Source organism: Mercenaria mercenaria, chromosome 6 (genome assembly GCF_021730395.1).
Source record: "Mercenaria mercenaria strain notata chromosome 6, MADL_Memer_1, whole genome shotgun sequence".
Classification (NCBI taxonomy): Eukaryota; Metazoa; Mollusca; class Bivalvia; order Venerida; family Veneridae; genus Mercenaria; species Mercenaria mercenaria.
Genome location: NC_069366.1, coordinates 7805665 through 7819922, shown reverse-complemented (window position 1 = coordinate 7819922; position 14258 = coordinate 7805665). Strand labels below are relative to the sequence as shown.

At 33.3% G+C, this 14258-nt stretch overlaps 1 protein-coding gene across 1 annotated transcript; it reads right to left on the bottom strand.

The window, feature by feature from the left end:
* Positions 1 to 4980: 4980 nt before the first annotated feature.
* Positions 4981 to 10445, bottom strand: LOC123550328 (complement C1q tumor necrosis factor-related protein 3-like). Its single transcript, XM_045338757.2, has 4 exons — positions 10433 to 10445; positions 7385 to 7599; positions 6832 to 6913; positions 4981 to 5460 (listed from the first exon to the last, which is right to left on the bottom strand). Exons 1-4 carry the CDS (start codon positions 10443 to 10445, stop codon positions 5036 to 5038), a joined length of 735 nt encoding a protein of 244 aa, XP_045194692.2. The 3' UTR covers positions 4981 to 5035.
* Between the last annotated feature and the right edge of the window lie 3813 nt (positions 10446 to 14258).

Here is a 14258-nt window from a genome sequence, read left to right as displayed (position 1 = left end):
CACAGTGTGTGTATTATGTCACTGAGTTTTACCTTACCAAAGACGAAAAAGTTCCATTCATACGGATATTTCATTCATAGGGGGCGAATTAATTTACCTTCATTATGTACCATTTTCTAATGTTATCTTAAAGGATAACAGAGAGCTGTATGACATAATCATTTGCAGCATCACGTAGAAATTATAGCATTTTATGTATTTTCGACAGCTATACATATCTATATGCTATACATGTTATTACTGTTCTGCTGAAATGTTAGGACTATTTCGGGGCGATTGTGCACTGGTTTCTTGTAGGCAGATGATATCAAGAGAATCTGAACTATATTGTGGACTACGAGATGTACGCAACTCGTACACAAGTCACTACACTTTCGTATTTTATATATTCGCAGATGCTGTAAAGGTGACGTTTTTCGTTTATTTCCAAAATAAGATTAAATTTCGGCTGTATGTAAAATGTATTGTTGGTATCGTGACTGTCGCTCGTTCTAAATGTAAACAAATGACGTTTTCGATCATTTGTTCCTATAATAAGCATGTTTTAGCATGAATATGGTTTTTGCTTTCATCTCGTGATTTGAAAAAAACACATATTTAATTTTCATACCATGCGATGAAAAGAAAAACTATATTCATACACAAAAACATGAATATCCTCTATGAATACATTTTTCATCTAATATGATAAATAAATTCCATTTTTCAGGAATATGAACAAACACACTGGATTTTGGTCAAAATATGAGATTGTAATCATTTTTCGTGTATTACATTTATTGCTTCTTCCAGTATCTATAGGTAACAAATGCAATACATACACACTTGATTTTGTCGAAATGTGAGATCGTATTTATTTTCGTGTATGTTAATTTTTCTTCCAGTTTTGAAAGGTAACGAATGCACATGTACATTGACCATATTCATTTCTAAAATAGAGAAAAGTGGAAGCTTCACAGGTCGCCCAACACGACAAAAACGAAAATGTTGCAGGCTAGGTTTGATTGAGCCTGTTCCTGGACGGTAGTGGAAATGCATGCTACCGTCCACGCCCTCTAGCCCCGGGTTGAGCAGAACTCAACATTTACGTATACACATGCTAAAAGGACAAAAATCAATTTAGAGACATCCGCAGATGTATTCAAACTGCGGTGAACATGGAACCTTCAATGATACACGTGTTGAGGCGTGTAATTCTATGAAAAGTGGCGTTTGGTCCTCAGATAAAGTAAAGGGTTTGCCCAAAACGAGAAAACAATGGGCAGAACTAAACAAACTGGAATTTAGAAAGGGGATCTGAGGTTATGCAGCCTGCGTATCACAGGAACTGTCAATGTTGAAGGTGTATATCTTCTGTGCGATGGTAACACAATAATTGTTGAAAGTTGCATGATCAGACATATGGTCAATAAGGTTGTATATCTTAAACAAAAGAAAGAAAAACTTAGTCATGCGATTCGATCTTCAATGCAATGTTTATACTTTTGCGAGATTTTGATACGAAATATGCCTTGCCGTTACGGAGGTGGACATATTGTTTGCCATAGAGATGTACTTAAAAAATTGGCTACTGCACAAATAAAGTTTTAACTAATGAATTCCAAAATGATTTTTAACTGCATACAACTACTTTTTGCCGATGGATATAGCTCTGGCGTTGTCCATCAGGATTTCCGTCCGCCCAGCTGTCCTTGGTTGGTTTTATTTACTTGATATATGACAAAAGTATTCGTATTTTCCTGCAAGTGAAGCTAAATATGACTTAGTATGACCAGAGTTATGAAACCCGATTTGTTCAAAATAAAGATTTTTGCAGATATTCTTGTCTACTTTTTACACTTTGGTTTGTATTGCTATTGTAGAAGCTGATTGACGCCCAGTTCAATCAAAATGAATTGCAAACGTAATATTCTTTCATTAACAAGTAATTTCACTGTTCATCCAGTGCTATAGTCGAATTATATTTCAGTGATTGTATTTTCTCACAGTTGCATCCAGTCAAAAACCTATCTAGATTTATTACCCCTAATCTACCAAGAATGATAAAAATTGCACACTTTTATTTTATAGCATATAAAGTTTGGTCGGTATAATGATATTGGAAATGATTTTGAAAAAGAGTGACGATTATTTTTTATTTTCGATAAAATTTAAGCTATTTCTGTTGCTGTAGCCACAATGTGATTCTTACATGTGACTTTAATGTCTTCATAAATTACTTATTATCTTGACATATTTACTTTCATTATACGTTTATACGCCGCCGAAATTTCGAAAAGAACATTAAATTATAGCTTAAACTAATATCTATGACGAAAAAGATCAAAATTGAGTTGACACGATTGTGTATCTTTTCTTCGCTGAATTTAAGGAAGCAGGAACTCTATTGTTTACAACTGATCGTGGGCGAGTCTTTTTGGCTGTTCTATCTAGATGTATAAAAGATAGTAGGAATATAAATATACGCATTTTAATGCTATTTTTGGGCGTTGAATCGGGTATAAACCCCATTGCGACTTCTTACAAACGATCCAAGAATCGCTAGCGCGATTCATGGATTAGCAAGAAGTCCCATTGTAGTTTATGCCCGTATAAACGCACAAAATCTTATTAATAAGTATATTGTGTATGTGAAAAAATCAAATGATTATATTGTTTGATAATGAATCATAAAGTACTAATTGTCAATTGCCGTGTACTTAGAAAATATGTTTAGGAGATGCCATTTTGTAGAAATTGATGAAAAGAATGCTACAGCATTATTGTATATTTAAAATAAAAGTTCATACCAGTCATGTAATTTTGTTTGACTGCTACGTTGGAGCCTTTAGTTGCTGACAGACCAGAGAATGCGTTTTGAGTTTCCCAACTGTAACAGTAACATCACCTCTATGTCCTCGTTTTAAATGTTCACTTCTTAATATGTGTCTTTGAACTCTGATAATTGTGAGTTAATGTGCTAATTTGTCTATCTTTTACTTGTTATCTGTAAAATTATATTAGTTGCTTATAATCTAGACGCTGTATTGCCTTTTTAACCCTTGGCAATTGTATTAATTCCATATTAGTGACAAAATTTAATACGGGGTGGAATATAGTATATATTAAGTATATATACTGAAGCATAAAATGTTTTTACATGTAGGCTATGCAACACATTAGATCCTATAAGTAATTTTAGATCCGTGGGATATGACTGAGTAACGTTTTAACAACATTACAATGATGATCTATTCTTCTTGATTATTCCAAACGATTTATTTTCACCTGAAACACTTTTCATCATATAAAAACAAAACATCTATCTCATTGATTGGAATGAATCAAATTTCTTATTGGTTGCTCTGTAAATATTTGATTTTGGAAAAATGCGTTATTTGAGAGACAAAAATATCAATATATACTAGATTATCTGGATTGTAAACAACGGAAAGTGATACAGGAACCTGCTAATTGAATAGAGATGTATTGTACACGATGACTGTCGGCGGAAATCCAAGATCTTTCTTCTCCTCTAACCCATTGCATTCCCGATCCTTTGCTTCATATACGTTCCGCTTCTCTGATCCATGGCAGTTCTGCTCTTCCGCTCCTGCGGTACTTAGCAGTCTTGATCATTGCCTTACCCGCTCAAAAAGGCAACGCGCTTTACCGATTTGTAGGGTTCAATATATATATTAAAAAATGACAGTTGTTGATAAGTGCTGTCAGAAGTGTTGCAACATATTTAAAATAAGGAAGTAAAGTTACGAAAATGCAAGGTTCGACAGCTCTGCAATACACAAAGAGGTTGTATAAGAAATTGTGGAAACGGAAATGAATTACAAGTAAGCTAACTCTAACTTAAGTTCTACATAAAAAAGGTTAAAACCTTTCTCGCACAAAGTATGGGCACACATGTGCCAGTAGGCTATTTTATTTCGCTCAAATATTTGGTGTTCCATCAACCTGAAGGTAGCGCATCTAGCTATTCATGAAAATGGACATTGCATTACCTTAAATCTTAAAACTAAGAAATATATTTCTTTATCCCGACAAACGGATATCTAAGCCTCTGTACGTTGCCCCAATAGCCTATAGTATACGGGGTGTCCTGAAGATTCGATTGTAGAAACGCTCATTAAATTCCCAGAATGACTTAAAATTGATCAATAACATTGCTAAATGAAAGAAACTTGACCAATAACTTTGTCATCTTGATTTGAACATTACAATTGAAATATTTGTTACAATAAATTACTAATCGTTCAACATATATTACGAATGTTTATAAAGCGTCCAAATATGTGTTGAACTTCTTTCGTATGCATGCTATAGAATCTCTAATATTTGCGATTGTCTCTGTCTTTCAAGGTGTTTAGTTCTGCCCTAGGTTTTCTCGTTTAGGACCACTTTTCATGAATATCATTAAGAATTTCATGTGAACCGACGTATGAATACATTTGCGGCGGTCTCTAAATCATATTTTTGGTAAAGTTGAGTTCTGAGTTTGGGTGGACGGTAGCTTGCATTTCCACTAACGTCCATGCATAGACTCGATCAAACCGAGTCAGCAACAGTTTTATTCTTGTCGTGTAAGGCGGCCACTTTATCTGTTTTATCATCACATACATTTGCGAACAGACGCGCAACTTTAAAATACACGTGAATATATGGCAGCATTATCAAAAAAAGGATTACCAAGATGGCAGCGTGAATTATTCAGATCGCTAATATGGGTGTTTTCTATCAATTCGAGAAATAAAAGTGACGTGCAATTACCATCTACAGCATGCTTTTTGGGGATCCCTTGGAAGCATAGAACGCAACCAAGCAAAATGATAGCAGACTCGGTTTGACTGAGTGTGCAAAACCGTTCACGCCCTCTAGCACCGGCTTAAAAGGAATTCGTTTATGGTAAAATGTAATGTTCTCCATTTCTTGTTTATATTTATATTTATTTATAGACATATTGCAGATATAGGTACCAAGAATAACAAGCCTTCAGCAACATTTATTTTTGCATTCAGATATAAACATAAAAACAATAGCGATATTACTCTGTCTCGAATAAGAGAAATCCACTGAAAAGTGTATGCATTGTTCCATGTATTTCACCATGGTTTTGATACGAAGAGGTTCGAATCCAGACTTCAGAGCCACTGTTAAGATCGAGAATCCACTGTTTTGTAGTAGACATAAAATCGTCAACTGAAGAAGCATCTGCTAAAATGTCGTTAATACGATTTCCATCGACGACAATTTCCAGATATTCGCTATGACGGGAGAGTACCATCATTGTCAGAGTGAAAACATATGCGCCTTTTAATGGCACTTGGAAAATGCCAGAGGTTGTGCTATAAGCATTGCCAATGTTGGAGATCGCCCTGTCGAAGATGACAGTGTGATGGTCACCTAAATTTGTCAAGTCAACAACGGATACACCTACTGTGAACGCAATCTGACATGATGAAGCCACGCCTGTAATTCAAAATATTACTACGGTTTATGTTATAATTCTGCAATGACTAAAATACACACTTTATTATGTGAATATCTAAGAAAACAAAAACTTAATGGCTTAAGTAACAAATAGTTTTCTTCTAAATTACCCTTACACGAATACCAAGGTGAACTAGATTTCTCTTTTTTAAGAAAGTAGGGTGTCTTTAAGACACTGATTCTGGTATGCCAGGTATGTGGCCTATGGGAATGATAAGGTCTGCGTATTGGCGGTAAGGGCCAATACACAAGACTGGACCATTGATAGACTTGCTTCTGTTTATCATAATAAGCTACTGTATAGCTACTGTGCAGTACATAAATCACAGGTGATATTTCTCACCTTCATAGCAAATCAGTTCTCACCTTTATAACGAGTTTAGAAAGCTTGATTGAATTAGGGTTAAATAAACAAAGTGATAAGATACAACAGTGTTTTTTTTCCATATTTTCAATAATCAAGTTTTTTTAACAATTAAATGTCATCATTGCTGGGTTTTTGTTTTGTTTTTTAATCAAAAATATGAAAAATGCATTCAGGCACATAGCTTTTAGAAATAATAAATTATGTGTATTTTGAACAATGATATCTCTTTATTGCTGGATTTTATTATACATAAAAGAATCGTTATTTAGACAACACAAGGGGAATTATGCATTTTAATATATAAAATCCTTCTGTCCATATTCCATTTTATCTACTAAAAATGCAACTGAACGCTTCTTTAATTTCTAATAAAATCCAGCAATTATCATTTTTTCTGGTTTTATTTTGTTACTTTTGATAAAAAGATCATAGTCATTGAATAAACAAACTTTTAATTTCTTTTATAAAGTTTTAAGTAATTCTTTAATATTTAAGGAGTGAGAATTGCTTAACATCAATTAAAGTAATTTTGAGTACATTCTAAAAACAAAAACAACAAACAAACAAAACAAAAAAACAGCATTTAAATCAATAAAATGCAAAACACAGGAAATAACCAATTTATCTGTAGGCAATAAAATTTATGATTCTCTGGCAACAGGCTACATGTCAAGTCTACAGGGGTTTTATGGACCCTTATCAGATTGGACCAGACAGGATCTTGTATATTGGGGATTAAAAAGTCTGGTATTTGTGGGGGGGGGGGGGGGGGGGTCACTTATATAGGAGATTTTCTTTGCCTTTAACTGTATTTTCGGAAGAAAGCATACACGCAAAATTTTGAATTGAATTATTTTTGTATTGGACATAAATGCTTCCACTCTTCTATTTCTATTAATAGAGCACTTTCAGAAATCTTATTTGCGGTTTTTATAAGCATGTTTCACTTATGTAGTATTATGTATTTGAAACAATCATCATACTTCGGGGATATTTTTCGTAATACGTTTGGTTTGCAGCCTTATTGCCATAGCTTTGAACAGCACCATTTTCCTTTGTATATTCCTGTAATGAAAACGGACGTCTATGAGTCAATATGAGTCATGTAATCTCATGATACATAATAGACATAAAATGAAAAATTTGTCATACGATGCAAAAGAACACCATAAGAGGTACTTCGTTGTGAGCTTTCATTTTCATTTTGCACTCGACATAATTCCTAATTATAAACTTTCGAAGTGCATCTACCTTCCTAAAGAGGAACAAGAACAACAACATAATGTTTAGCTAAGAAATATCAATCTTACTTGTGATGGTGTTGTGCAGATGTTAAATTTTAATTTTTCATTGTTACACGGACATAATATGTGTAGCACCTTCATGAGTTGTACCTATATACATGAAAACGGCCATTTGCAAACATACCTGTAATTCAAGTTTGGCTAAATTTGCCATCAGACTTTGAACACATATACTTCAAAAATCATATGTCTAATAGTAATTATAATAATACAAATAAAAACGCTTTGCTACCTGTTCATGCTGCAAAGTGGATACTTCTTGCTCTAAGTCGTCGTTACGTCTCTGAAGACGAATGACATCATTTTCTAATTCCGACACTTTTGTTTTCAAATTTTGAATTTCCCTCAAAATGTATTCAGCTCCAATTTTATCTTCAGCTGCGCTTGAAGCCGCGGCAACAGAACAAATAACAATACAAACGAAGCAAAAGATGCTGCCAGATTGTACTTAAGCCAAATAATGACTTTTTTCAAGAGATAAATGTATGTACATGTACAATTATACCAAAATGATGTTATAACGTGTGTTCTTATCTATAGTTGTAATTGTTAAGGCATTGCGAATTTCTTTCTCTGTTTTTCCGACGTACTTGTTTCCATTCTGTGGTAGAAAATGCAATGGCTTGTCTATATTGAATGCAGTAAGACAGCATGCTATTGTTATTTAATCCCTAACCCAGGAACAAACAGTCTTAAACACAAGTCTTCAACCCCTCTAACACCAAGAGTAATTCAATTTACTTGTACATATTAACTAAAACATCTTAATGCTGGATTTTTTTTGGGGTGGGGGGGGGGGGGGTAGTAGACTCCTAGCATTCTATATCACCATATCTGCAGCCACAATTACCATGCGTAAAGTGTCGATTTATGCAATATACAGCGGTATAATATATATTTTCGATTTAGAGATGGTAGCCAAATGTTAGCTTTTACATAAGCGTCGCCTCAACGATAATGTACTTAATGCCGTCTATCTTCTTATCTAACGGAACAGGATGTTCCGTTAGTATAACAATGCATTATCTTGAACATTAGTTAATTTCTAACGCTTGTTAGTGCATACTTGTGCTAAGTTATGTTACTGTAAAGGATTTGCAATCAAAATTTATGACAGGAGAAAATGTAAGGCACGAACCGGAATTTGAACCGCAACCGATATATTCAACAATACAAGAGACAATAGACCAACACTTTAGCACACTTCAGCCCACTGCGCCAAGTGTGCAACTTAATAAAGTTACTTCAAAGCCAGTTCTTCAAATTAGCTAGCTATACACAAACTTTGATAGAAGTTAGTCAATCCTAATTAAAGTCATAAACTGTAAACCACCTTTCCGATGATCACAGCGAAATAAATTCCTTTATCTAACATTGACCATGGCTGTATGTAATCATAAAGACTCTTTACGAATCCCTATAGACTAACACTTTCTGCATAAAGCAGATTAATTAAGTTAACATATTCCTAAGAATGATATTGAGCAGGAACAATGTTCTATTGGTTTTTAGTAATATAGACCTTGACCATGACCCGAGTGTCCCGAAAACTTATTCCCAGCCTTTGTCTTTGATAAAAGCTGTATACACACTAATCGTGCTGACAATTAGGTTAAGGTTTAGCAGTATATTACAAAACAACATATTTTTTTAGTAAACGAACAGTATCTTGACAAATAACTTATCTGTCCAATACATGTTTTACTGTTCTGTCCCATAGGGTTGGATACTTTAAATATTCTAAAGGAGTTGTCCCCTTTTAAAAAAGAATGCCATTTGTAAAGCAATAAATGTAAACAATTGTCAAAAACGATGTTTTACCTAGTTATGTTAAGTTTAAACACTGGTACGTTTGTTGCAAATGCATCAAAACGAAGACGTGTCACAGCTTTTTAAAAAATAGTGAGTTTTTAAAGGCGCTTAACTGTCCAGAAGTGTGGCCCCTTCATGCCAGTCCCTTTCCGGAATTCAATACATATTTGAGTAAATTGACAATGATTTTGTAGAATAATATAAATGATTTATATGCCGTTAAATTTTCATGTAAAACAGTGCTTTCTTTCTATGATTTGATGTTGTTCGAACTTTTTTCTCCGAAACATGGACCTAACTCTTAAGCAAACTAAATGTAGTATGAGACAAATATTTCTCTGTGACACTAAATACAAGCATAAGCCAATTCTTCATATAAGCTTGCTATACACCAATTTTGATGACAGTAGGTCAATCCTAACTAAATGCTTTAAGAAATCTTCTATAAACAATATTTTGACAGTAACAATTTCTTAACGGCATCAAAACGCAGGTTTACTTATTAACTTTTCCTTACATTATGATATTGCAATAGTATTAATTGTAGGCAAGAAAAATGATCTAACATGTCTGCATGAGTAAGGCATGTGTTTTCAAAACCCTGGGGACAATGTGGACAAAAATCCTTGCTAGCGCTCGGTTTTCCATCCCACGCTATCACCCGGGTTTGTGATAACCCTGCCTTACACAGGCAGTCATGTAAAATCCTTATAATCGTATACTTGTTCACGCTTAATGTGATCGCCATTTGGCCGCCATATTTACTTGCTGTACTTGGATACTTGCACTACGTTCAATATTTTTACCTGCGGGCCTGCTTTTACTTATCCTTTATAGCAGTATTCTAAACAAATGTGAATAATTACTAAAATATAGTGCTCATGTGCTATCGTCCGTTTTAAAACTGGCAACCATATATACTAAGTAATGTTCTAGTAATCAATAACAAGTCAATGACATACTACTTTCATATTACAAAATCTAACTATATTATTTATTCTATGCTGCAATAATGGCATGATGAATATTAGATATAATCTAATCTTTATTTTGCTTAAATTACTGTGTGTGAAATGAGTTTTGTGTATGCTTTATTTCTGGTTAATTAGAATACAAATAATCTAAACAAGTTTATCTTATTCTTTTACGTAGACTATCTTAAGTGAGTATTTGCAACACTTTGACATTGTTACATTGATCAGTTATCTTTACTCCAGCTGTAGGAGAAAGCCACATATATGTCATAGGACGTTGAGGGTTACAAAGCAATCGTTATAAGTTAACCAACACTAAGCATCACTTTTATTCGTGTAAGATAAGAATTTTCAGAGTTGTAATAAAACAACTATGTGAAAAATGACGAACATAGTACCAAACGTATGTTTCCAATCAAGCTGTTTTACCTCATTTATTTTCGTTATACAGTACCATAGAATTGTTTGTATTCAACATATTAATACGCTATTACCTGATTCCGTCATTCAGCGTTTGTAACTGAACTCCTGGCAAAGGGCACTGAAACATGCAATTCTTCTGTGAGCAACTACATGTTTGGAAGTTCATATCGTCAGAACTGAGAGGTGAAAGCAAAAAAAGGGAAATAATCTGCTTCGTTCATACGAACCTTAGACTCTAGTCCGTTTTCGCTTTTAATGTCTTGAAATAATTACTCGATGTAAGCTTAAGGACGAGTACCTGAATGCTGTTTCGAAACTGCTTAAAGCCCCGACATATAATAAGGGTTTCTAGTTCCTAATAAATACAATATTCATCAACAACTCCATTTAATAATGAAACACAGATAGATAGTTTAAAGTTGGTGAATTGAATGAGACTCGAGAGAGACCTCTTATTCCAAGATAGACATGTCGTTAAATAACACTATTAACAGAATAATTGTCAGTGTTGTCCGGGCACATTGTGTTTTATTCTACACTTTCACATTTTCCGAGTGTCTTTTACATTCGTACAGTCATTCAGTGCTATATATACCGACAGAAACACGACGATATTGACTGTAATTATCTTGTCATTTAATTGCGAAACTTAACCAGAATGTGAATTGCTTCTATTGTACATGACCTAAATAAAATGAACAAGGCCTGTGCTGTGACTTGAACTTGAACATATATTTATTCGATTGATTGTAACCATTTTGGAAACATTAAGCTATTTGTTTTAACAGATGAATAACTTTAAGTCATTTTCGAAGCACAATCATATTTTGACAGCGTACATTTAATGCACCATTTTTCCTTATGCAAAATGCTGGCCATCATCCAGCGGTACAAATTGTCAGTTTTATAACGCTCGATAATTATTGGCAACTATGTCGGATTAGGAAATAATAGTCAATATTTCAACATCGGTGTGTTGTTGAATTTTTAGATAATTTCCTAGTAATTACGTTTACAAATTTATCCCCTCCGCCTAGAATTTATTTATTTTAAAACAATAATATTAATTAGAACATTATCAATTTTATTTCAAAGAGAATTATTTCTTTCAAAGTGTTGCCACTGCAAGACAATTTGACCGTAAATTTTACTTATTGATTTGAGAAAACTTATTCTATAAATAAAGATGATCGTTTTCAATACGTATCTATTTTAGAGCATTAGACATGGTATGATACTTTGCAAAAGTTAAGGTTATGTTGTTTGCACGGATCCCTTAGTGGGTTTTCTCTAATCCTAAATAAAAAGAAACTATTTACATAATATTTAGTAATTTTTGGGATTTTTGAATATCTATATTTGCGTATATCCCTGGAAAAAGAAATAGCTTTAATGAAAGATAGATTAGATAAACATGAATCCAAATCGAGGGCTTGGCGCAAAACTATTGTATCTTGTTCTTTATTTATATACACTTACAATAGTTTTGCACCAAGCCCTCGAAATGGTCTTTTCTAACTGAAATTTAGACACCCCAAAAATTTTATTCTTTTTTAGCATAAATCGAATATAGTTTTTCAATTTAAATGGAAACGATCCCATTTTTTTTCCTCTTATCTATCCCCTTCCTTTTTCATCAATCAGCATCACATCTTCCTTTTTTTAAAAAAACTTTCCTTTTACATACATATGGAATATTATAATTGAATCGATACATATTTGATAAATATGATTGAAAAACTGAAACTTATATTTATTCATTGTGTTGTTTGCATTTTATTGCATTGCTTTTGTATACTGGATTATAGTATTGTGTGTATGTTACTGTTTTCATGTATGTAAAGGAATAAACGGGGTTACCCATATGGGGCCTCAAAAAAAAATATTTAGTAATTTTTTTGTCTAATTACTGTGCAATCGTTAATATTCGTGGGGGATTATTTTCGTGGATTTCGTGGTTGAGTCAATCCACAAAATTTAATCCCAACGAACAAGTAAAATTCCCATTCATTTTATGTTCAAACGTTGAAATCCACGAATTCATATCCCCACGAAATCGCTGTGTTGACCAAAACCACTAAATGTCATGCACATGAAATAAAATGATTTTACAGTACTTTACTCTATGAGAAGTTGTTTTTAAGAGTTTTCTTCACTATGTTTTGCAACTGGTTATCAGTGAGATATTTCCCTATCTCACTCACTGTGCCGGACTTCTTTTTCCTGAAAGATTGATCTCCCCAAACATATTTATAATTACCTACCTTTGTTGTCTGTACTGTATGGCTATCCAAATTCAAGCCATACACGAGTCGTGTACAGCTACACAAACATGTATAGAACTAGCTGAGTTTTCCATGGAAGTAATATTGTTGCTTTAGAAATGTTACCTTGGTTGCTTGAACTTGCTAAATGTATGCTTTTCCTCGGTTACGAGTTACATAAATAATAAGATAATTTTACAAAATAGCAACGTGCAACAGGAACAAGGGTCATTACTTTTCCTACCTTGCATTATTTTGCGCTTTGTGAAATGTTTTTATTTTCAGCATTTAAAAAAAATATATATACTGAAATATAATTAAAATGTAATGGATATAATTTTTGCCAATTATGTGGGCATTTAAATCTTTTAAAGCATTTCTTACTTTCCCGTTATATTAATCAGTGATAATATCAGAACTTTTTACATTCCGTTCACTTTGTGTTTTAAGCATTTATCACCATCAACGAGACCTTTAGAATAATATATGATTATTTGTGGTTTTCAAGAATAATGATGTTTTTATTCTGTTACAGAAGAGCTGCATTAGGCAGCTGTTTCTAATGACCTTGCACTATTTAAGGTATGTTTGTAATTTTATCTTTAAAAGTTTCGTGCGCATCCTTCCTCATTTGTAAAATTTATATACACTGAAGAACATTGAACTCCTTTTATGAATATGATTTTGAAATTTATATTCACATATTTGCACATATAGATCTACTTGATGCGCAAAATGTTAAGTGAGAATAAAGGTCAGCGTTTATTTACAGAAAATCGCTCAGCGTCTTTTTCTCGATGCATATTAACATTAAACATATTAAAAGATAAAACTACATATTAATATATATTATTACATAAGTCATTTAAAACCAAGATAGGACGTATTATGGAATAGTGTCGGTCCATACGTTCCTTTGTCAACAGTCTCCGTTGAATCCTACAGAATCATACAGAATAATAGAAAAAAAAGTTTTCTGTTTCTACATGACGACTAAACATCCCTTGAGGAATATTTCAAAGGACAAGGTAACACCGAATTTGAAACTGAAAATTTTTTTCCCCCGGAATTTAAGTTATAACATATAAACAGTTATTACTAACAGTTATTAAATTTGGTCTATATACATTTAGAGGAAAGTACATATCGATTCTGGGATCTATGGTTCAAAGGTCAAGGTCACATGACCTTACTTGGCTTCTGGTGATTGTTTCTTGGGCTCTAAGTTACAAAGTAAATTTGAAACAGCTATCAAACTTTACACACTGAGTAAGCACCATTTGAAGGGGATCCTTACTATGGATTTTAGTCGATAGGTAGAGGCCTAGATCGTACTAGACTGAAAATGGTTTTTAGACTCTTTGTCATAAAGTATAAAGCCACGTCTTCAAACCGTATATAATGGCTGGGTACCACTAGAGGAACTTTAAGTCCTTTCTTCTGTATTTCATGCTTTGCAAAAAAAGGCCAATTGAACCCACCGAGCAATAAGCTATCAAGGAATCAGGTTATAAAAATGACCAATGTGAAACTGCCTTCTGACAACCATATAGTAACTCATTAGAACATAGATAATGATCGAGAACATCAAGCATATATTTCCTATCCGTATCAGAACATGAAATAAAAGTAA

Excerpts from the sequence above, each read along its gene's own strand:
- LOC123550328 (XM_045338757.2), bottom strand. Across the intron at positions 6,914-7,384 it reads CCACTTTGCAGCATGAACAG|GAATATACAAAGGAAAATGG; the intron begins GTAGCAAAGCGT and ends TTTTCATTACAG. Across the intron at positions 5,461-6,831 it reads TTACGAAAAATATCCCCGAA|GCGTGGCTTCATCATGTCAG; the intron begins GTATGATGATTG and ends TTTGAATTACAG.